Source organism: Diaporthe citri (assembly GCF_014595645.1).
Source record: "Diaporthe citri strain NFHF-8-4 chromosome Unknown scaffold_8, whole genome shotgun sequence".
NCBI classification, from domain to species: Eukaryota; Fungi; Ascomycota; class Sordariomycetes; order Diaporthales; family Diaporthaceae; genus Diaporthe; species Diaporthe citri.
The window spans coordinates 117,851-142,380 of NW_025064853.1; the positions used below are offsets into that span (position 1 = coordinate 117,851).

General features: G+C 40.4%; 6 protein-coding genes across 6 annotated transcripts; 3 read left to right on the plus strand and 3 right to left on the minus strand.

Moving 5' to 3' along the window:
• Window positions 1-10,752: 10,752 nt before the first annotated feature.
• Window positions 10,753-11,449, minus strand: INS49_014432 (uncharacterized protein; the record flags this gene model as incomplete). Its single annotated transcript, XM_043175123.1, has 2 exons — window positions 10,753-11,233; window positions 11,352-11,449. The coding sequence occupies 2 exons, from the start codon at window positions 11,447-11,449 to the stop codon at window positions 10,753-10,755; spliced, it is 579 nt and encodes a 192-aa protein (XP_043020080.1).
• A 1,907-nt stretch (window positions 11,450-13,356) lies between these two features.
• On the plus strand, window positions 13,357-15,160 carry INS49_014433 (uncharacterized protein; the record flags this gene model as incomplete). The annotated part of the gene is made up of 3 exons (XM_043175124.1): window positions 13,357-13,692; window positions 13,756-14,758; window positions 14,877-15,160. The coding sequence occupies 3 exons, from the start codon at window positions 13,357-13,359 to the stop codon at window positions 15,158-15,160; spliced, it is 1,623 nt and encodes a 540-aa protein (XP_043020081.1).
• Window positions 15,161-15,990: 830 nt separating this feature from the next.
• INS49_014434 (uncharacterized protein) lies at window positions 15,991-16,936 on the plus strand (the record flags this gene model as incomplete). The annotated part of the gene is made up of 2 exons (XM_043175125.1): window positions 15,991-16,165; window positions 16,353-16,936. 2 exons carry the CDS (start codon window positions 15,991-15,993, stop codon window positions 16,934-16,936), a joined length of 759 nt encoding a protein of 252 aa, XP_043020082.1.
• An 854-nt stretch (window positions 16,937-17,790) lies between these two features.
• INS49_014435 (uncharacterized protein) lies at window positions 17,791-19,173 on the minus strand (the record flags this gene model as incomplete). The annotated part of the gene is made up of 4 exons (XM_043175126.1): window positions 17,791-18,050; window positions 18,146-18,715; window positions 18,777-18,887; window positions 18,954-19,173. The coding sequence occupies 4 exons, from the start codon at window positions 19,171-19,173 to the stop codon at window positions 17,791-17,793; spliced, it is 1,161 nt and encodes a 386-aa protein (XP_043020083.1).
• A 998-nt stretch (window positions 19,174-20,171) lies between these two features.
• Window positions 20,172-20,937, minus strand: INS49_014436 (uncharacterized protein; the record flags this gene model as incomplete). The annotated part of the gene is made up of 3 exons (XM_043175127.1): window positions 20,172-20,255; window positions 20,312-20,650; window positions 20,710-20,937. 3 exons carry the CDS (start codon window positions 20,935-20,937, stop codon window positions 20,172-20,174), a joined length of 651 nt encoding a protein of 216 aa, XP_043020084.1.
• Window positions 20,938-21,764: 827 nt separating this feature from the next.
• INS49_014437 (uncharacterized protein) lies at window positions 21,765-23,477 on the plus strand (the record flags this gene model as incomplete). The annotated part of the gene is made up of 3 exons (XM_043175128.1): window positions 21,765-21,787; window positions 21,999-23,267; window positions 23,363-23,477. 3 exons carry the CDS (start codon window positions 21,765-21,767, stop codon window positions 23,475-23,477), a joined length of 1,407 nt encoding a protein of 468 aa, XP_043020085.1.
• Window positions 23,478-24,530: the final 1,053 nt, after the last annotated feature.

Sequence of the window (24,530 nt, forward strand, 5' to 3'; positions counted from 1 at the left end):
TTTTATAGTTTATTTCTAAACCCTTAATTATAATATTATTAAAAAAGGGTTTATATATTATAAAAATTAAGTTATAAAAGATTTAAACTATATATTATATAAATTAAGTAATAAAATTTATAGCTTTTATAAGTAAGCTATATTATTAAAATAATTTAATTAAAATAAAAAAGGTTATAATATTTTAGCTTTTCTTATTTAATTTAATTTAATTATATCCTAAAAAGAAGTTAAGAAGGAATAATATTTTATATATTATAAATTCCTTAATAAACTTATTTATTAATAATGGGATAAAGGCATCTTTAATTATAACTTTATTAGCTTTTAAGATATTATTAATAAGTTAATAATTAAAGTCCTTCTTTTTTATAAGAAATTATTAATTTCTATAGGTAGTATAAGATTTCTTAATAATTTCATTAGCTTATTAATCCTTAAGCATTTTAATAGCTATTTTCCTTAAGGCTTTTAAAAGCTAAATTATCTTTGCTTAATATATTTTATAAGGAATTATTTAAATAAATTATAGTGGCGCTATATTAATATTAATTTAAGCAATATAAGATTAATTTTATATTAAAGATTTCTCTTAATTAAAGAGCAAATAAGTAAATATTTCTTTTTTTTATTTTAAAAAGGAGTTATAATTTTTTTATAAAAAAGCATTTAGTTAATTAAGCATTAATCTTAATCCTTTATTAATTAAAGAAAACTTAGGCTAAATTTAGGCATTATATTTGCTTTTATAATTTTTATTTATAGCTAGTTTTACTCCTTTTTTATAAGTAAGTTTTTAATTAACTATGCCCTTAGGAATAATATTATTAAAAGGATAATTATTTATAGGATGAACTTTAATGCTTATTTGCTTATAAAGAGTCTTAATTAAAGGTTAAATGGTTTTATTAATTAATTTGGTAATAATTAAAGTAAAAGGAATCTTATTAATTTATTTTTTAATATATATAGCTCTTTTTTATAAATAAGTATTATAAATATAAGTTAGTATTTATTAACCTTTCCTTTTAGCTTAATAAATCTTTTAAACCTTAGCTTAAAAGTTTTTTATAAATGCAAGGATTAAACTTCTTATATTCTTATTTAAAAAGATGCTTAAAACCTTTTTATTTTCTTTTATTTTAATATTAAGATAAGTTGGCATAATTAATATATTAATTAATATTAAGCTTTAATTAAGGCTTAGAAAGAATAAAGAAATGCTTTTGGAAGCTAGTAGGTACTTTTAAGGAACCTAAGCTTCCTTAAATAGAGTTACTTTAAAAAGCTTTTAATTCTTTTATCTTAAATTATATATTACCTTAATATTATTAAAAATAAAATAGGTATAAAGGTATCCCTTTAATTATTTAAATATTAAGTTTATATTTAAGAAAAAAGGTATTTTTAAAAGAATATAATATAAGGTATTAAGGGTTTTATTATTAATAATAAAGAATATAGCTTTGATTTTATTTAAATTAATATAAATTTATTTTTTTATAACTTTAATTAAAAACAAGGAATTTTCATTATATATTATTAAGTTTATATTATTAAGCAAAGTATATAAAAGTTTATTATATTTATAATATAATAAGGGTAAAAGATTTATCTTAGCTTTAATATTTAAGAAAGTAAGTTGCAAAGAATGATTATTTACTCTTATATAAACTATTAAATAAACTAAATTAAAATATTCTTAATTAATTATATTTATAATAAATGCAATAATAAAGTTAATTTAATATTAAATAATTTATAATAAATTAATTAAAGTATTAGCCTTAGTATTATTTCTTAAGAAAGCAATTATGCTAACTTTAAAAAATAGGTCTTTAATATAATCCTTAAGATATATTAATTTAAAAGATACCTTTAATAAGGTATATACTTTAAATTATATTATTAATAAATGCTTAATTAAGGTTAAATTAATATTATTAAACGCTAAGATATTTATAATATTTATTTTAATAATTATAATTAAAATTATTTAAGCTACTTTTTCTTTAGGTAATAAGGATTATATAATATATTTTTTTAATTTTAAGTTTATTATATTTATTAAGCTTGCTTTTATTATAAGAAATTTAGCATTTTCCTTTTAAGTTTAATTTTAATTAATAAATAGGTTTTTCCTTTCCCTTACCTTCTTTTTATTTCTTAGTTATAACTTATTATTAATAATTTAAGATTAATTATCTTTTGCCTTTTTAAAGTTTTTAAGTTAAGCATAATTAGCCTTTATAATTCTTATAACTTTATCTTAATCTTTAATATTCTTAATTATATGCTTTCTTTTAATTGTAGCAATATTTATTTAAGAAAGCTTATTATTACTTATAATTATAAGCTCTTTCTTAATATAAATTATATAATTTATAGGATTTATAATTGCTAAAATTAACCTAACTTTTTTTTAATTATTAAGCTCTTAAATTACTTTTAAGGCTTTTAATAAGGCCTTTTCTTTAAATAAAGGATTTACCTTAATAAGCTTATAATATTTAACTATATAAGGTAAATTAAACTTTTCTTTTTTAAATAAAAACTTTAATTAGCTATAAATATATCTTTTTAAATTATAGTTACTTTAATTATAATATAATTAAATATAAGTAAGGTTTAAATACTTTAAAAGATTAACTTAAGCATTTTTAAGTAAGTTAAGAAATATTAATAATTCCTTTAGCTTAAAAGCTATTAATAAGCTATTTAAAAAAAGTTACCTAAGCTTATTATATTAGTATATATTATGGTTTTAAGAAATATAGTTATAATAAACTTTAAGTAACCCATCCTTTTTAAAGAAAAGCGTTAAAATTGCAGCTTATACTTTATTATTATTAAGGTTACTTTAATTAGGTTTTATTAAAAGCTATTAAACAAAATTTACAGCCCTTAGCTTAATTATCTTAAAATTACTTTGCTATTTATTATAAAAGAAAGCTTTAATATCTTATTAAAATAACTTAAATTTATTTTTAAACTTAATTAAGTTAAGTTTTAACTTTATAAACCTTTTAATAAATTTATTTATATTTTATAAATCCTAATTATATCTTTTAATAATATTAATATAATTAAATTTAAATAAAGATTATTAAGCTTATAAATTTTTATTTTAAAGGTAATTTAAAGAATTAAAATTATTTTAACTTTCTTAAAGAAAATTTAGCCTTTTTAAATTAAGTAAATTTTAATTAAAATTATTTTATATAAATAAATACTTATCTTACTTAAAATACTTAAATTCTTAATTAATAACTTTTAATAAGGTATGCTTAAAGTTTAGCTAAAGAATATTTCTTACTAACTTATAAGTAATCCCTTTCTTTATTAATTACTTTTTTAAATATAATAAAAGCATCTTATAAAAGGGCTAAATTATAATAAGAAAGATATTATTTATATTATTAAGTTCTTAATTATATTTTATAATCTTCTCTTTCTATACTTTTAAGTTATTATAAGGATTATTATAAATAATATCTTTAATAATTATAATTAAATCTATATAGCAAGTTTAATTATTAAACTTATAAAAGGCAAAAAGCTTTTCTTTTTAATCTTTTTAAATAAACTATTTAATAGTAATGCTTTTAATCGCTTTTATTAAGTTTAAAGTAATATAACGTTACTTAAGTAATTTTAAGATTTAATTATTTAAATAAGAGAATTAATAAGTAATAATCTTAAGGCTATTTAAAATCTTAATAATATTAATTTTATTAAACTTTAAGGTATTTAAATTATAAATTATAAATAAAGTTATTTATAGTAAAATCATTATATTAGCAAAAAATAAAACTTTTAAAATATTAATTTAAATCCTTAATTTATTATTAATAATAAATTATAAAGTTTAATTAAAGTAAAGCTAATGCTTTAATTAATAATAAGTAAGATTAAATTTCTCTTTTCCCTTAATAGGTTTCTTAAGATTCCTTTCTTAGCTTTAAGTAAAAGAAGATAAATAGTTTTTAGGATTTAAAGGTATTTTTAAAATAAAAGTAGATTTAAAAGGATTTTAAGTTTAAAAGTACGGCATATATGCTATAATAATTCCTATTAAAATAATAATAAAATAAAGAAACTTAAAAATAGTAATATTTTTAATTAAAGCAATTACTTTTAAAAAATCCATCTTTAATATTATTGCAAAATACTTAAATTAAAGTTTAAAAAATAAAGGTATTAATAAATATAATAAATAAAATAAACTTAATAAAAAAATATTTTATTAAAAGATAAGAATTATAAAATTATAATAAAGAAAGCCCCTTAAATTTATATTTAATGCCTTACTTATTAACATTATATTAAACCCTTAATAAACTAAATTTAAGTTTAATTAAAACCTAAGCAAGGTTATACTTTAAGTTTAAGTTTTCTATATAATTTAATTAATATAAAAATATATAATATAATATTACTTATTAAACTTATAAGTAAGCAAGATAAGTATCTTAATTTTATATTATAGCCCTCTTTACTTTAAACTTAAGGTTATAATAGCAATAATAAATATTAATTAAAAGTTTAAAATACTTTTAATTAATATTAAATAATATTTATAAAGTTTAAATTTATTATTTTAATCTTAAGTTTATATTATTATTATATTTTAAGCATAATCTTTAATAAAAAACTTAAAATAAGTTTAAAACTTAATAGCATATTAATATAAAATTAAGGTAGTATTTTATTTAAATATTAAAAGCATAAGAAGTACCTTAAAACTAAAAAATAATTTTAAGGTACTTATAATATTATTATAAGTTTAATTATACTTAACTCTTCTTTATAATAAATTAAAAATAAATGCAAGCTTTAATTAAAGCTTTAAGTTAAAATATAAAATAATTTAGCAATATTTAATATAAAAATAAAAGAAAAGAGAAAATTAATAAATAACTAACTTATAGCTAACTTTTTATTTTTCTTATTATTAATTAAAAATGCATAAGATTAAAATTAAGCCTAGGCTAAATTATTAATAAAAATAAGCTACCTAAATAATAAGGAATAAATTCTGCTAAACCCTCTTAAGGATAACTTAAGAAGGAGCTTTAATGCAATAAAAAAGGAAAATAGGAATAAAAGGGAATTAAAGAAAGGAAAAAGATAAATATTTTAAAAATTCTTAAAAATAAGAAAAGCTTAATTAAAGTATTAAATGTATATAAAAAGAAAAGAGTTGATTTCTTAAAAAAATATTTAAAATAAGCATAAAAGCTAGCTTTTTATAGCCAGCCGGAATTTAGCGCGGTACTATTTCTCACGTAATTCCCTACACCCGCCAACAATATATTTATAAGTAATGAGTTAAGCTTTATAATAAATAAGCTTATTAAAAGCGTTAAATTTCTTTATATATACTTAACAAGGATTAATAATATATTAATTTATAATAGTAAATACTTTAACTTATATACTTATATTTAAGAGTAATTTAAATTTTCTTTTAATAGCTTATTATTAAGCGTCCCTTTTACTGCTTTTTATAGCTTATATATATATATTAAGGATATTATTAATATTTGCTGTATTAGCAAATAATGCTTAAGCAAAGATTTAATTAAGGTAGTTAGCATTAATTAATATTAATTAAGCAAGATTTAATATAAGGTTTATATTAATTAATGCTAAGTTATTAAAATCTTTAAAACATTTTATAATAATATTTACATTTTCTTTTACTTTTCATAAAGGCTAAATTCATTATTCTTAAGAACTATGTAATTATATAGGTTTTGCAGGTTTAAGTGGTTTATTAATAAGTTTCGTAGGTTTAAGTAGTTTATTTATAAGTTTATTTATGGGTTTTGCATTATTAATAGGTTTTATTAACTAAAATGCTAATAATACCTTTATTTTAAATAATATATTTTTATTTAATTAGCTAATTATTTATATAATTTTTATTACTAAATTAAATTAAATAATATAGCTTAATGTTATAATTATAATAACTTTTTAAAGTAGCATAAATAAATAAAAAACGGCCTTGCCTTTAGCTTTAAATCCTATAAAATATGCCTTTTTAACTTTATTTAATAATTTTATTCTTAACTTACAAGCCTTAATAAGGATATAAAGATATATAAGGTAAAAGTATAATTAAAAATATTTAATATTAAGCTTTTATTTATAAAGTACTTTAAATAACGTTATTTAGCATAATAAGGCTAAGTATGGTTTTTAATTTTATAAGTACGTTATATAGGAAATTGCTTTAAGCTATAAGAATAAGTAGTTTTCATTATGAATTATTATATAAGCATTGGTAATAATAATATATATAAACTTTTTAAGCATGCCGTTTAACTTATAGTAATAAAAAGGTAATTTCTTATAAATGATTTCACATCTTTAAAATATTATAATAATTATCTTATTTATATATTTACCTTTATTATTTAAACTAAATATCTTTACTTTTACATTAAATTAAGTTTTAATTATATTTAAGAATTCCTTAATAATGTTTAAAATATTATCCTTTTAAGTAATAAAGTAAACTTAATAAAACTAAATATAATTATTAATAAATAAAATAAAGTATTAAAAATCCTTTAATAATATTATTAAGAATTTGCTTAATAAATTAAATTAAATATATTTAAATAACTGCATGGATTATTATTTTAATAATAATTACAAGCATTTTTTAACGGACTTTATAAGTTAATATAGTTTATAATAAAAATTTATTAATTTATTTAGCATAATGTTTTTATCTTTATATAAGTATTAAGTAATTAGTTTTAATAAATTATTATAGCTAAAAGCTTTATAAAATTTATTATATATTATAAATATTATAAAGTTATTTTTTATTATTTAAATTTTAAAATTTCTATATTAAAACTTTACTTATAATATCTTGCAAAATTTATTATCTTTTAATAATAAGAAGATATTGTTTTTCTATGCATTTAATTAAAACCTCTTTTAAATTATAATTTAACTAAATAAATAAGTATTCTTTAACGCGTAATTATATAAAATATTAATAAAGATGCTTTTAATAATTAATTTATTTAATAATTATAAAAAGATCTTTATAAAGTTAATGCCTTTTATAATAAATTAATTATTATTTGCAATAATAATTATACTTAAATATAATTATAAAGAGCTAAAGTTTTCTATATATTTTATTATATGCTTTAAAGCATTAAAATTAAAAATTTATAATATTAAAGTATTTATAGTTATTAATAACTTTACCGTATATATTAAAACGTTAATATATAATATTATTATATTTTCCTTATTATTATTAGAAATTTTAATAACTTCTTTATTTATAACTTAATTTATAGCAGCTTATTTCTTGCTCTTTTTTTATTCCTAATTAGCTTTATATTTAATAAGCTTTATATAATTAATATATAAATAATTAATAAATATAAAGTTTTATGCATAGCATTAAGTGCATTTTTTATTACTTAATATAAAGTTAGCACTTATTAATGCAAACTTTATAGCCTTTTTTATACCCTTTAATGCTAACTTTTTTTAAATAAAGATAAAGTAAGCTTTAAATTATTTAACCTTTATATAAGAAATGATATTTATTATTTTAAATTTAATTTTAAAAAATATTATAAAGTTTTAACTATTTAAGTTATTAATGATATTATTTATAATATTTAATAGCATTATTAAGAAAAAGGAGCCTTTAATCTTATTACTTTTAAAAAGTAACTTTATTAACTTCTTAATTAATTATTTTAATATTAAAGTTTTAATATAAAGTTTTATTTAAAGGTTTTAAAAGGCGTTTAAATAGCTTTATAAATTAAAGTTATTTTTATATTATAAGTTTATTAATTAATAAAAAAGGTAAATAGTTAAGTTGCTGGTATTATAATTAAATTAATTAGTTAGTATTTTTTAAGCATTAAAAGATTTTTTATATAATATAATAAATATTATAAGGCTTAAATATATTAAGCTTAAAAGCATAATAAAGGCTTGATTATTAAGCTTTTTTTATTTTATAAGGGCTATATTTTTTTTTAATTATTTTTTAATGCTTATAATATATTTATTAAGGCTAATAAATTAAAAGCTATAACTTTATGCCATTCTTTAATTTAAAAAGTTTTCCCCTTTTAAGTTTAACTTTAAGAGAAATAATAAGTTAAGCTTAAAGTTAAGTATATTTAATATCTTTTAAATAAAGTTTATATATCTTTAAGTATATTTTAAATAATATTTATATATTTATTTATTTATAATAGTTAGCATTAATTAATATAAATAAAATAAATAAAAAAGAAGTAAGTAGTTGGAATATTAAATAAGGTAAGAGTGCTAAATTATTATAAGTTATTATTAGCTATAATAGTTATTATAAGGTATAATAATGATATATAAGTAAAGGCTAGTAATATTAAAATTTTAATAATTTAAGTATAAAAATAATTATAGAAATGGGGGTATTGATATTTCTTAATGTTTTAAGATATTTTAAGCGATGTTAAGCTTATAACTTAATGAAGCAATAAAGCAAACGATAGTTGATTGTGGTTGTTAAGGAGAGAAATCTCCCTGCTATTGAACGCTTAAAAGGAGCCTATTTGTAGGCTAGCGCTAGCGTATGGGCATACGACCCTTGCACCTTCCAACAGCAAGCAGAGTGAGGCAAGGAGTTCGCATAGTTTTAGACACATGGCTGATTCACGAAGCCCTAGAATTAGCTGGATCAGTTCTCCGCAACGCTGTGTCTAAACCTAATGAGGTACGCTATGCGGGAGGATATCTAAGCATTAACATGGTTACCAAGCTCAATCATGCTATTCAAATGACTCCAGAGACCCGAAGATAATTTGGCTGCCGTCGCGAAATATGCCACTTGGTGAGCAGTGGCCACCTACAAGCACTTGTGGGCATCCATGCCAATGGACTGGTTCTACACTGCCTGAAGACCTGGGTATCAACCAGTGGCACATGGATCTACCTCCGTATTGCCCCAATTCCAAGCATCTGAGAGACGAATTCAATTTACCTCAGCGTCAAATCAACCGGAATCGTCAGCCCTTGCAAGCAGCACAGCCCGCCGCTGCGAAGGCATGATTGTCCTCAAGAAGTATGATATTGCGACCAGTTAATCGGCAAAATTGGTTGAGATTACAACAAATGGGCCAGAGAAGAAAGGTAGCCGTTTGAAGGGTGGGTTAGTAATAGTCACCCATGGGAAGAAGCAGTAAAGCTTACCAATGCAACTTAGCTGACACCTGCAACGTCAAATGGCAGTCCCTCTTCTCAGCCTCCAGTCTGGCCAAAGCCGGGCCAAGAATGTCTTTGACTACGGACTCGTATTCGTCACCCTCAGCAAGGCAGAGCTTGCGATGGACAGCTTGAGTATGCGGGGGGTCGCACGGGTTGCTACAAGTGCCGTTGCCGTGGGGGCGGATGGTATAGATACAGCAAGGCATACAAGATGCCGGAGTGGTTGAAAGCGACTGTGTCGTACTCCTCGGCAAATAATTCACGAGAGAAGGTCGGCGTGCCCCCTCCCCCCTTCCCCTCCGGGCCCGCCCCCACGGAGGCAGTAGGTCCAGGGGAGAAGGGTGTTGTTGCTGGCGTCCCAGGTGGAGTCTGCTCTGGCGGAGGCAATGGCTGAGATGCCGGTGATGTGTTGATCAGAGTGTGTGCCTTCAGAAAAGCTAGCATAGCTGGTAGAGATGATCGGCGAAACATCACGGAATGCTTATCACTTAAAAGGTCTGAGGACATGTTGGGTGCTGTCATCTGTGGCTGAAGTATGGAAGAAAGTTTGCAACTCACTTGAAGTAGGCAAGAGAATGAGGTGGGTTCAGCTCCTCGATCGTCAAACTTACCTTCTTAACAAATGGAACTGGGAGCGCAAATGCCCAACGCCCACGGATATTTCGTGGGATGGAATAGGGATCATAGTGGGCAGGGTGCAGATTGTTCCTTGAACTTCGCTTCTAGACGAATGGTAATTTTTTTCACAATAGACATACTGGCCGTTTTATCTCATTCAATTTAGCCAGGAAGGTATTGCTTCGACTGTTTCAGAATACTGTATAAAGGCAGCGACCCTCAGTTTGTTTAAGCACAAAGCTGCAACATGGAATGTCCTCAACAACGCTGTAAAACCGAAGCTCAGAAAATTCAAGACATCACCAACATTCTGTCACAAAAGTATGTCTCAGTGATGAATATTCTGCTGGTCCGTAGACAAATAGCGATCTGGCCACGTTGACGGCTGAAGTCGAGATGTTTGCTGCATTGATAGCGCTGCGCTGACTTCCTTTCTAGAGCAACACTGATCCCGGACTCCCAATCTTTTGCTCAGACCCCATCAATTTCCGTGTCACTCGTGTCATTTGTGTCAGTCGAGTCAGTCGAGTCAGTCGAATACCAGTGTGGCCGTTGTACTGAGTCTTCCACCAGAGTATCGAGGTGTCGGAGCTCGAAGACGACGACTTTCTCGCAGATGGGCATCGCGATACCGAGTTTTTTAACTACGGGATGTTCTGGTTTCAGGCTGCCGTCTTCGTTCATCATGTCTTTCGCCGAAATTCCAAACTCTCCTCGTTCCTCGCAGATGCGTTCAAGAAGACCACGGATAAGAGTTCGTGGTTCAATTGTAGCTTGATCTTCTCCCTTGATCAGGCTGTCTATGCCCAGCTGGATTCTGGCAGGACAGTCGTTATACGGCGCCTCTCTGGCGTCGTACATATTGTACAAAGACTTGTACTGCTGTCACATTTCTTTGTCGGCAATAGGGACAATCGCCATATCTTCCCCAAGCAGGCCGAAAAGGCCGGTGTCGACAACATGCTTGCGGCCCTTCCCGGTCACAACCAAGACGACTTCTGCCATGACGTAGTAGAAATGCTCCCTTATCCTCAGAAAGGAATCGTAGAGCCTGGATCCTATCGTCTCGTGGTCTAGTTCGTTATAGGATGGATCGAAGTAGTCTTCGCTGTCATGCAGCGGATTTTCGTGATCGCCTTGAATGGTGCTGTCGATGAGAAGAGGAACACCAGCATCGCGAGCAAGCTCAAAGACCTGTGGTCCTGCACCACTGTCGTCAAGACCCTCCATCATGGTGTGATAATTGAAATAGACCCAATCTGACTTCTTCTCAAGCCAGACCCATCCATCAGACTTGGAACCGTCCCTCTCTTCGACCCGAACTGGGGTGTACTGGCCGCATCTCAGAACCGTGGCACGTGCGCGCCTGCAGACGCGAAAGATCAGAGGCGGGCGGAAAGGAATGAGTGCGCGGACCGGAAGATAAGTTATATATTGTTCCGGGTAATGTGCCCAAGACTTCTTGCGAGACTGGTGAGTAATACGGGCTGATGATGCGCCGTGGGAGGCAAAGCTCCCAGATGCTGTCCTGGATCTCCGGTGGCAGGGTGTGGAAGAGGTGGAACTTGATGTCGAGAGGCATGTTGCCGTTGCACGAGTGCAGTCAGAGAGTCAGAATGTCGGTATGGCTATTAGACCAGGGTGTTCAGGTACCCGTGTTAAGAAGAAATCTTGACATGTCGGTTGCTTGGCAGTGGAGGATTTCTTGATGTTGACGAGTCGGACGTGGTTGTTGTGCGACAGGAAGGATGTCAGGAAGTAAGTGCTTGGCTCTCCGGCTAACTCTGGAGTTGTGAGAAAACACTGAACGGCAGCCTCGCGGTCCAGTTACAGATGAACCCACCTCTGGAGACCATTGAAATGCCAGTTGCACCGAGTTGGTCTGTGGACTTGGGCGGTGCAGGTAATTGCCTGTGTTCTGGCTGGAGCGAGTTTGGTCGAGACGGCTGACAGCAAGAAGGCTCCAATGAAAAGGGATCAACATAAGCAGCTGTTTCTCTTTCAGGCAGGTGGGGCCCACCTCTCACCCCAGCTCTGTACCTGCAGGCTGCTGCACCTTGTTACCCAGAGGGCCCCTAAGTGGTGCCTTAGGCCCAGAAACCCCAGGCATCTTACAGCAGGAACAAGAATGCTTGATTTTCGCCTTGCCTTGCTTGGCCCATCATATCCCATGGTTTTTAGACGCTCTCAAATTTGTATATTCTGAGCCCCTCTCTCTTTCGTACTTGGCAGCTTTCTGACGTTAACCACATCAGCAGGTACTGCAATAGGTCTCGCACCCTGCTCTGGAGAGCCCATCGGGCTAGAGCGAGTGTGGACATGGCTCATTTGATATCACAGGTTCGGAGCATTTAATCCTGCAGAACATCCTACCGAACCTTCAGTCGATCTTTGGTTGATGTTGTTTCATGTCTTGCTCGATGCACACTCAAACCTGTCACGACACTGAAGACACGACTCGAAGAATTGGTAGAGTACTGAAGGGGGCTCAGTAAAGTTGCAGGAAACATGCTCGTGAGCGAGACTCGCTGGAGACAGTTGAGCTTCGTCGTGGCGTGTTGGAGACCCAACAAATACACCTCTGGCACGAAAGCAAGCAGGCCTTCCTATCAGAAATATGACCAGGGTTACCGGCTTTTTGGAATGAAAACATGGCCATGATGTGGGCTCTTCATGTGATGGACGGTGTCTAACGTGTGGCGGTTGCCTCCCAATTTGGTCTGCATTTATCGACTTAAAGTTAGCTTTGGCTGCCACTTGCGCGGACCCAGGCTACATGCGTAGCCCTTGACAAGAGCTCTTATAAGGCTGCTAGCAATGTTGAAACAGGCCGTCCTGTCTCTCCAAAATTACATCGAGTACAATATAAGCATGGCAGACCTCTCCGTGTTTTCAACCCGCGAAAGACATGTAGCATTGAGTTGCACATTATGTTTTGGCACCCAGCCATGTAACCGCCTCCAGCCTGTGAACTCCCAAGGATCGAGTCATACCACCGTTACACTCGGACCAGCTGACCTGCCGAGGTCATCTGCCCACCTTCCTAGATAGAGATAAGAGAGGAGCAAGACTTCAGAGATGCTGCGATCAGGTGGACGGTTTGATTGACTAAAAAGATGCCCTGGTGAAGCTCGTGGGTGACAATTTCGAAATTCAGAGGTTGGTACTTGTTTAGGGGGGGAATGGATCCTTTTCAGAGAAACAGTGGGCATCTCCTTCCCTTTTAGGCGGGTTGCCGCGGCACCTGCGATAAGACTGATAAGTGGCGGTCATGAGCATGACAAGCTGGACCCAATGACAGCATTCACCCTCTGGCACCGTCAAGTCGCCAGGGTGGTCTTTTCTCTCCACGACAGCTGCATTGGGAGTATCTCGCCCCGACGAATTGGTTGCCTCTCACTCTGAATCCTAGATATGACACGAAGCATTGCATCCCTCCCTCTGCGTCCCCAGGACTCGGCTGCTTCGCTGCGCTCTGCCTCGACCGAGATGGATGCCCCATCTCCCGCGCCGGCGCGAGAGCTCTCCAGGGAGGCACAATGTTTTAATCTCGCTGAGATGGATCGTGCCCCAAGAAGCGAGAACAAAGTGTGCAGGGGCTGCATGTTGGGCCTAACACCTCAGCAGCAGGACAACGCCGTCAGAGCAGAGTCCGGCCAAGACTACAAGCTGCTTGACCGCCCGTCCTGCAAGATCTGCCATCTCAGGTCCTTGAAGCCCGAGGCTTTTACCAAGCCATTCACTCAGTTCCTAACTGAGAATCCCACTATTTTCCACGCCGTAGATTATTTCAAGGAGAAGCTGGCTGCGGTTGGCTTCACCGAGGTAAGCCAGACGCCCCCGTCTGACGTACAAGGGAAGTTCATGAACTAACATCCTCACCTCCAGCTGCCTGCTCGGGATGACTGGTCGGGTCAAATCAAGCCTGGCGGCAAGTACTTCGTCACGCGAAACGCTAGCACCATCGCAGCGTTCGTCGTTGGCGAGGCCTACAAGCCTGGAAATGGTGTGGCCATTATCGGCGGTCACATAGACGCCTTGACTGCGAAGCTCAAACCCGTCAGCAAGAAGCCTGTAAAGGCTGGCTACTTGCAGTTGGGAGTTGCTCCCTACGCTGGAGCGCTCAACGAGACCTGGTGGGACAGGGACCTTTCCATTGGTGGCCGTGTGATTCTTCGTGACTCGGAGGCAGGTAAGACCACCAGCAAACTGGTCAAGTTGGACTGGCCAATTGCAAAGATCCCAACGCTAGCACCTCATTTCGGGGTTGGAATGATAGGTGCGCAGAACAAGGAGACGCAGGCCGTCCCTGTGATTGGGCTCGAGTCCTCCTCGCCAGAAGAGGTTCTTGGCGAGGCGGGCACATTCATATCCTCCCAGCCGCCCAAGTTGGTCAAGCTCATTGCTTCGGAGCTGGGTCTCAAGCCCCAGAACTACAGCAGCATTATCAACTGGGAGCTCGAGCTGTTTGACTTCCAACCTGCTACCGTTGCAGGTTTGGACAAGGAATTCATCTCTGCGGGTCGTATTGATGACAAGCTTTGTTCATGGGCTGCCTTGACTGGTCTGCTATACGGAGACCACGCGCCATCTGATGGCGGAATCAAGCTTGTGGCTCTTTTCGACGACGAGGAGATCGGAAGCTTGCTCCGACAGGGAGCTAAGGGTAACTTCCTGCCTTCGGTTATTGAACGCACCGTTGAGTCACTGTCTTCCAGCGCTGGCAAGACTTTCGGGCCTGGTGTTCTCGGCCAGACCTATGCACGCTCATTTCTGGTATCCTCCGACGTCACGCACGCCGCAAATCCGAATTTCCTTGAGCGTTATGAGGCCGATCATCTTCCTCTGCTCAACGTGGGTGTGACGATCTGCGCGGACAGCAATGGACATAGTACGTATAAGCTTGACATTTCCTATGCGCTTCCAGCCCCGGTCCCATTTCGATATATGACACCTCTTTATGAACCAGCACTTCGACACCCGACCAGGCAGCTAACAATCTTGAACAGTGACGACGGATAGCATCAGCACGGCCATCTGCAGTCGTGTGGCGGAGCTGAGCGGCACCAAGAACCAGCGTTTCATGATCCGGAACGACTCCAGGTCAGGCGGCACTATTGGTCCCAGTCTCAGCTCGATGCTGGGTGTGAGGGCTGTTGATGCGGGGCTGCCGCAACTCTCGATGCATTCCATAAGGGCCACCACGGGCGCCTTGGACCCGGGTCTGGGTGTGAAGTGGTTCAGGGGCTTCCTGGACAACTGGGAGAAGATCGACGCCGAATGGGACCATTGAGCATGCCACGAGGGAATACCAACAACATGTTAGTCCCGAGCGGTCAACCGGTCGCTGAGAAGGAAGATACTGAGACACCATCCTGATATACGCGTCAGAAATTATCTGAATAAGTGGAGTTGATGAGACATTGGAGATGCAATGAGGTTACAATACCATGTAGACGCATTAGATAGAACAGCCTGTAAACCGCCAACGGCGCTTCCCCAGCTCTATTTCGAAGATGTTGCGCCATTTTGGGCTAGAAGGCTCTATGTTCTCCGCCTGTGGTTATGAAAAAAGGGCTCTGTGAATCCAATGCCCCCCCCCCCCCTTCCCAAAAAAAAAGAGAGAGGGAGAGAGAGAGAGATTCTGCGTTCAAGTAGCGAAACTGCGTCTCTAGACAGCCTCTTGCCGAGGCGTGGTGACACACTAAGAGGCACTGCGGTACGCGCAAGGAAGGAGTAGAACCGATTGAAAGCTTGGCATCTCGAGCACTTGGTTCTTATTTTGCTGGTGGGATGCAGTTCATGAACCTGACCTGAATCAACAGTACTGGCAAGTAGGCATTTGTTCCAATGTGGGGTGGCTCCAGAGGCAGGGGAGGTGAGCTCCCCAGTCCAATCCAGTGCACTCACTGCAGCTCCGAGTCGCTCGGCGAACCTTGTCCCCTCACTCACGCCAGCCCGACAGTCACCGTTGCGCCCTCCTCCATGCGCTTCTACATCCTGGCCGCAGCGTCAATTCATTTGCAAAGTTTGACATCGTCCCGGAAGCATTGGGGAAAGCAAGGAAATTAATTAATTGTTTCTGTTTTAAGTGTGAATCCTCGGTACACTTGCACAAAAGCCATGGCTCCTCTCGAGCTCGAAGTCCCCGTCTTCTCCCCTGCCTCTGCGCAAGTGGCACTCACTAGAGCAAAACGCATTGAGCTCAACCGAGCGGGCTCATATCCCAAGGGTGGCCTCACACCTGAGTTTTCCGATGTGCAGAGTCTTTCGGCAGTGCCCATCCCGCTAAGGATCAGTAAGCTGATTTTGAATACAACGTTTACCCTTCGGAGAAGCATCTGCCATGCACGTTCCGTAACTTAGAGCTGCGTGTTGTGCTGAAGCTCCTGAGACAGGCCATTGTACTATGACGGTCTACTCCCAAACATATCCATATAAATCTCTCCGTCGGCATCTTGATAGCTGACTTAAAAAAACCGCAGTGATCAGGCCACGTGGCCCTCCAGAAGACGGCCCAGACTTCATCTACTCGCCCGGCGAGCTCGAGGAGATGAGACGTGATATCCAGACCTTCAAAGACTCCGGATACCTGCGGACAGGAAGGGATGACGGCTTCGTGTTCGGGATTCTGGAAGCACGCAATGAGGCGGAAAGAGATTTGCTCGTCGACGTCAACCGAAACTCAGAGCTCGTCCGGCTGGCGAGCCCCTTCAAGTGTGTTTTTCATCGGGCCTTTGACGAGGTCTTGGGTGGCGGCGGCGCCGTGGACGAGACAGTACGGTCTGTCAAGGCGTGTGGGTTCGATGGGGTGCTCACCTCGGGCGGGCCGGGCTCGGCGGTGGACAACCTGGGCGCGCTGACCCGGGTCGTCCATGCTGCCGCTGGGGAGCACATCGAGGTCATCGTGGGAGGCGGCGTCAGGAGCTCCAACGCACAAGTGCTGAGTGATAAGCTGCCGCGGCTTCAGGGCTCACGCGTCTGGTCTCACTCGTCCTGTTTGACCAGGCACTCTGTAGATGTTGTTGATGCGGACGAGTTGAACAAACTCGGGGATATACTATCCTAAGCTGTGCGCGTGCCCAGACGCTGAGGACTAGCTGCACCGGAACTGTGCAGGGCAATGCTTAAGGACCAGATATTCATGAGGAGAAGGTGGAATAGTAATTTCTGCAATCTTGTTGCTGCACTGTCTTGATTCAATCGCGAAACAACACCTCACTCTACGTAAATCATGCTTTCATCTGTGACCTGCTGCTGCGACCCCGTTCTAGCATTTCCAGGCAGGCCATTTTGGATTCTCAGCCAGACTGGTTTGAAGCACCATCAAACTACCGCTCCTGTGACTCGTGTCCGTTGCTAATCCAAATGTCGAAATAGAGCCAGTCACAGCATCCGCGGTCACAGCTGATACAATACAGGGCAGATCAGAACAGCCCGTATATACAAGTCTTCAGTGCAAAAAGTCGCTGTGGGATAACCAGCTTTGGGCTAATTTGCTACAGCACATGCTACTTAAGGATCATCTGCTATGGGGTAAGCTGCTATGGGACCTCGCCTCCTATGGGATAACCTCCAGTAGGAGACCAACGTCGTTTCCACTGGAGAAGCCGCTACAGGAAACTCCGCTGCGCGATAGTCTTCTACGGAATAAGCGACGATGGGAAAGCCTTCCATAGGGGCATCTCAGATTTAGTCACTGTAGAACAAAAACTTTATTTTTTTTCGCAGAAATCGCAAGATGCATTTCATCGTATGGAGAGGACGGGTAGTCACGATATGAAAGGTATGCCAGCCCGGACTTGATTCAATGCGACTATCCGAGCGAATAGAACCTCTCATCACCACAACCCAAAACCAGCGCGCATCCTGCGGTGCTAATGACTGCCGCTTCCGCTTCAATGCTCGACTTCCATTCTCTATTCACAGGTCTGAACGCTTCCTCTTCTGAGCATCACCGCGGCCGTTGACAGTGCTGTGGCTCGACTGTTCAGCACCATGACTTATGAATGAGTTGGAATCGTTCTGGACAAGACCAGGGCCGGTGACACCACGGTAGTTGACTTGGGTACCGTTGTGGTCGATAAAGAGGTCGGTACTGTTCTGAGAACCATGGTGACCGGTGGTGGGGCCGGGATAGGTCGCAACCATGTTGAACTGATGCCAGTTGTTGTGCGGAGGACCTTGCATATTAGGCATGGGTTGGCGAAGCTGTCCGCCTCCGATGGTGTTCGGCTCTGCAAGGAAGCTGGAGTGGTGTTTCTGCCCGGTTGCACACCGTTGTGGTTCTGAAAGCCCATGTGCGCAGGGTAGAACCCGGCAAACTGGTCGCCACCGTTGGCATTCTGCTGTACAGGCATGCGGTTCTGGTTCTGAAAGCTCATGTGTGCAGGAGGGACTCGGGTAAACTGGTCGCCATCGTTGGCATTCTGCTCTGCAGGCATATCGTGCTGGTTCGGAAGGCCCTTGGGCGCAGACATGTTGATATCATGGTGACTGATGCCCATCGTCCGAAGGCGTTTACCGGGACGCTCTTGGCTTCCATGATCGTAGCTGACACGCTTTTTTCCAATTTCCTCCAATTTCTTCTGCCATTTCTTCTCCCATGGCTCCTGAGCTTGGGCCTTAGCCTGGCAGGGCAACATGATGGGACGGCAGTTCGGGGGTGGAGGAGCCTCGCAGGCGATTTGCTGACGGGCACTCTGCTGGGAGATCGCACTCGTGGGAATCGAGACAGCGGTTTCGCTGGGTTCGGACTCTTTTGCCTTGGTGGACTCAGGGACGCTCTGCTCGCTAGACTCGGAAACTATGCTCAGCTCGCGAGACTCGGGTTCTTCGTTGTCAGAGCCTACATGCCAGTCAGCATACTGCAGCCTTAGCCGCAGCCACCCTCTAGCATAAGAACTCACTAGACTTAGGATTCTCAGCCGCCTTTTTGAGCCGAGCCTTGTACTCCTCGACGAATGGTTTCGCATTGGGGGAGAGTTTTCCCTGGACGAAGTTCTGGAAATAATGCTCATCTGGAAGCCCATTGGATCAGCAACCTCGGCCAACGCAACGCACAAAGTCTTTATTTCCAAACTCACACATCGACACTGCGGTGTATTTTCGTGGGGGATCCTCTCCCGGATACTTTTCGCGCCAGTATCGGTTCATCATCTCCGGGAAGGGCTCCCACGACTTGTGAATATCACTTCGGCCCTTCTTGACACCCTTGGTCTCCTGGTGCAGTCCAGGAGGGAAGAGAATGGCCAAGATCAGCCAGAAGATCGCCTCTTCCCGCTTGCTCCAGACTTTGCCTCCCATGATTGCTGTGGTTCAGGTTTGTCGCCTTGGTCGAGTTGTCAACAGACAGCAGTGGTATGTTGCCTTTGAGTTGGAAATGAAGATGTGTTGAGCGTTGTTCGGTCCAACAGGGCGATGCTATGGAAAAGAAAAGAGGTTGAAGAAGCTTGTGGCGTGGAACGGAGCTGGGCTTTTATGGCAGACTGGCCGTGGAGAGTCACTCAACGGCGTGGTTCATTGGCCGGACCAAAACTGATTGTACCGACCGCCAGAATGAACATTGCCCCACCAGCTGCAATAGATCCAGAGTGATTCATTGGCCTTTGGAAGCTTCCACACGATGTCATAGTACCGCTGTCAGGCTATTCAAGAGCTGGTGCAGCAATAAGGCACACCCGGCCGGGGCTAAGACCAGGGGCCACCCTCGAGGGTTGTTGGGAATGGCCCACCGTCATAGGCCGGAACCACCTGGGCTATTTGGGGGCAGACCATTGTTCAATATCTGCAGCCAGGAATACAATGGCAGCAGTTGCTTTGAATAAGCTGACCAGCTTCCCAAGGAAGACGTGCCATACTGCGATATGCAATTCCGGTGCATCAGCAAGAGCCAGAGAGGGGAAATGCGGATAGCAAACACCCAGGCGGACAGCGCGGGTGCCTTCGTAAGCACCATCTCTTTCAGACGAGGACCAAGAGGTGAGGCATGTGATCACAAGGCATGCATCCCCATCCGCAGCAGGCTGAACACCTCACCACAACGTCGTGGGACAAACATCTCGCATCATCTCATCCCGGATAAGCCATCCCAGAGCAAGGTTCCCCAGAAGGCTATCCCACAGGTGATCTGACGGGAGGTGTTCCCACAGGTCCCTGTCAGAACTCACACCCTTGCCATTCAAAGGTAGAGGAACAACAATGCCCAAGATTGAAGCTTGGTTGAAGACCCTCAAAGAGCAGCATCTAATTGTCAAGGGGAACCTTGATGCCATAGCTCCAGGCATTGTCCAGATCAGCCGGAGCTACTCGAATGGACTGCCAGGGTCTTGAGGCTGGTAACCCCGAGCGAGCAGGTACGGACCAAGCTTCTGCTCCGTCCTCGAAAACTAAGAAACCAGTCAGCACCAGCTTACAGGGACATCAATGCCAAGGAAGAGCTCACGATGCTTTTCTGTTGAAGGGGAACAACGCCGTCCTTGATCCAGAGACCGTAGCTTCCCATGCTGTTGGCAAGCATCATGTCGGTGAAGAGTCTGTCACCCACAATGGCGACTTGGCTGGGGCTGGAGACACCAGTCTCAGGATGACTGCGAAAATACTCCATAATCTCGGAACCACAGCCAGGTTTCTTGCTCTGGTGGGAAAGCACCCTCACTCCTGTGGCCTTCTCGAGCTCTGATGCCAGCTGGGCCTTGGGATCATAGCTGAGGGCACCAGCTGTGTTGGAGACTATCAGGATGCGTCGCCCTGGATATGCAGTCTTCAGCGCCTCGAACCGTTCCTATCGAGGGTCAGCTGGTGTCCACATGTTAGTACCCCCAAAGAAGATCAACATGATACCTGGTATGGCTTGTGGACCTCATTTGTCTCTGGAACTGCAAAGCAGTCGTCCTTGTCAAGCACAACTGCCTTGATATCAACCTCGACACCCTTGCGCTTGAAGGCTGAGTCCAGAGGGATTGGCAGGTCCCTGAAGGTCGATATAGCAGCATGAGGCAGACACAAAGACGGGTTTGACAGGAGCTTGAACATGTTCAAGGAGGCTGAGAGGTTGAGGTTCACGCCCATTGTCGGGGCTATGCAACGTGCACGAGTGAGCGAGTGAACAGCTGAACCAGTGGCTAGAGAAGTGTTTCTGTTGTGCACGTCCTAGGATTGGCTGGCTGGCACATATATGTAGGTCAGTAGATACTGTAGGCAGTGACGTTGAAATAAGGCCCGGTCAAAGCGCCTCGGGCCGATGGAGCTGTTGCTGTGGGGTTCGCGTGCCGCTGCGCGTACTCTGCCCCCAACGCGTTACCACGTGAAAGGAACACGCGTGAGGCAGATCGCAGCCAAGGCACCAGAAACGGGCAAGTTGGAGCCTCAGTCATGAGATCGCGCAGTTCGGCCTGGAATAGAGTCGATATCGTGGAATTCTGAGAGACTTGTCAGGGAGTGCCAGCGCGGTCGTGATCGGCGGAGACAGCGTCAACACCACGAGTATCGCAGGAAGAAGCGGAAGCGAGAGCAAGATCAAGACCAAGACCAAGATCGTGATCACCGTCACAATCGCCCAGGGAACTTTCAGTGGAGAAAGATTGCTTCCGGAAGCGCCAGGAGGGTGTCGCCGGAGAGAGTGCCAGCGCAACCGCGGCTGGAAGAGGAAGCGGAAGCGGAAGCAAGAGTGCGATCGTCAGAGGGAGCACAGCGAGAGAGTGAGCACGGCCACCAGTGGTGGTACAGGGGCAAACAGCGAGAGACTCAATACACGCTGCCAGCGTTGGGAAGAAGGTGCGCCGGAGAGCATTCAAGCATCGGAGCTTGCCGCCTCCAGCATCGGCCGTCTCAAACGTCAGAGACTCCAGCCAGATCGATATACTCAGCGGCGAAGGATTCAGAATCAGGGTGACCACATGATATCTCGGGAAATCTACGAGTTCGACGGGGCCGGTTCGAGCCAGGGACCCGACAACGCAATGGAGGATGAGCTAGCAGAGCCTGTCGTGGCGACGCCGGCACGGCGTGGACGCCCACCCAGAGCCAAAGCTTCAGCAGCTGCGGAAAGGGAGTGAGGTCGATGAAACGAAGTCAACACCCCGGGGGTCACGATCGGCGTTGTCCCAGGCAAAGCCTGAGACGCCGCACAGGGAGAGTGGAGCCAGGGGCATCGACACGCCGGGCCGTCGCACCGTCGCCGACAGGTCAGCCCGTCGGAAGAGTGCCCGGGCTATCATCGACCGTGTGGTTGACGATGCCACGAGCGATGATGAGGCTGGTGATGAGGGCCTTGCGCGGGAGATCTTCGAGTCTAGTGGCGACGAGGGTGTACAAGAAAATGAAGAAGGCCAGGACGGAGATCTTGAGGATGGTGCCGGAAGCGCTCTGGCGACACCGTCCAAGGCCGCACGGGGCCGGAAGAGGAAGGCTGCGGCTAGGAAGAGATCTCCGACGCCGCCTCGAGATCTGCCACCGCATGAGATGTACTTCTTCCAGAACAAACCTGGCCTGGCCAAGACATCCAACAACACTCTGGCATCGCTAGATCTGCTCACACATGATGAGTACTTCTCAATCGTTCGGGACTTGAAGGACCCACACGATGCGGACATCAAGTTCCTGGAGGACCTTCACGCGGAGTCCTTTGGGCAATGGGGCTTCGAACTGGCCGAAGGCTTCAGCGTCTGTCTATACGGCTACGGATCTAAACGACCTCTCCTACACCGCTTCGCCAAACACCTCCACAGCAAGACCCCAAGCGGTCAATCACCTCACAAGATAGTCATCTTGAACGGATATGTCCGCACCATCAGCATCCGCGAGGTGCTCTCCACCGTCAGCAGCGCAGTCGATCCATCCTACAAGCTCACCTCCGGCAACCCTGTCGCACTCCTCCAGGACGTGCTCTCCCTTATCACCGCCTCAGACATCATACTGACGCTGATCCTCAACTCCGCTGACGCACCACCGCTGCGCAAGTCCTCCTTCTACACCATCCTCTCCCAGCTCGCAGGGCACCCGCGCATCCGGCTCGCCTGCTCGGTCGACACGCCCGACTTCCCGCTGCTGTGGGACAGCGGGCAGCGCTCGGCCTTCAACTTCGTCTTCCACGACTGCACGACCTTCGCACGCCGGAGCGCCGCCGAGCTCGAGGTCGTCGACGAGGTCCACGAGCTGCTCGGCCGCAAGGCCCGGCGCGTCGGCGGCAAAGACGGCGTGGCGTTCGTGCTCAAGTCGCTGCCGGACAACGCCAAGAACCTGTTCAGGCTGCTGGTGGGCGAGGTGCTGGTCGCACTGGAGGACGAGGGTGTTGGCGCGGGCGGCGAGAACCCCGGCGTTGAGTACCGGATGCTGTACAACAAGGCGGTTGAGGAGTTCATATGCAGCTCGGAGATGGCGTTCAGGACGCTTCTGAAGGAGTATGTGTTTGCTTTCGGTCTTTCCCTATCTTCCTTTCTCATACCATATGAGACGTCCCGGGTTGTCATTACGGTGAGCTGACTGTTTTCACTAGGTTCCACGATCACCAAATGATCACCAGCCGCAAGGACGTCTTGGGCACAGAGCTGTTGAGCTTGCCCTTCCGAAAGGAAGAGCTCGAGGCTATTCTGGAGGACTTGATGTCATGATTCGATGCAGAGTCAGGTGCATATGCTGGGGCGAGCGTTGTCTTGGGCAAACTAGGCCAGCAACACAACTTGTACATACGCATTCATGTAGCGAGGTGCCAGTAGAACGAGACATGGTATGTTATCAGTGCAGGATCAAGCAATTTGCCATAGATGTTGGCTCTACACAGACACAACGTCTAGGTCAACTTGTTTGGATTAGGTTCTGCAACCGCAGGACGTTCCTGACAACATATCACCGCAACCACAACCTCTTTCTGCGTACATGGCTCAGCCAGCAACCCCTCAGATCTGTGGCCATCAGGACCCTCAGGCCCTACAAATCTGAGTGCCGACCCCTGGTTATTGCCGCTAGCTACGTAGCTCATCAATCACCTCGCCAGACCACAGTTGCATCTGTTTTCCTGACTAAACTATTTATGGCCCTAGGGTATCTTTCTTTTGAATACAAGTGCCTTCATTTCGAGACTCATTTGAGGCTGGATCGAAGCGGGGGACTTGTGCAGCAGGGTGTATAGTGAGGTCAGGAGTCGAGAGCTCAGAAGACTTAGCCAAAGCCACATGATGCCCAGCTAAGCACTTCATGACGAACTCAAGGGGTGAGTTGTTGTCCCCGGCTGTGTTACATCCTCGATTACTGTGCTAAGCCACATGTGCATGTTTTTTCCTACTTTAACTCCTGTCTCATTTCGACACCGTCACACGTGCCCCATTTGGGAACCAGACGCGTAGTCAGAGACAACCGCTTTGAGAGAAGCTGTCAGTACGTAGGTAGTCATTTTAGGAGCAAGGGGCTCACTTGAGCTTGTACTGGCATCCACGGCACCGGCCCTGGCTAGATTGCCTGCTCGCCTGCCTCCGGCTGGTGGAGACTTGTGCATTTTGTGCCACTGTGCTCACGAAACGGTGTAAATATATGTCGTTCGGTGATCAGTAACATTATTCACGCGCATCTGCCTTGAGGCTTTCGAATGGTGATTAAAATATCTACATTATTAGAAAGAATCGGGGGCCAACGAGCTAGCAACAAGGTATTGCTGCTCTTGACGAGGA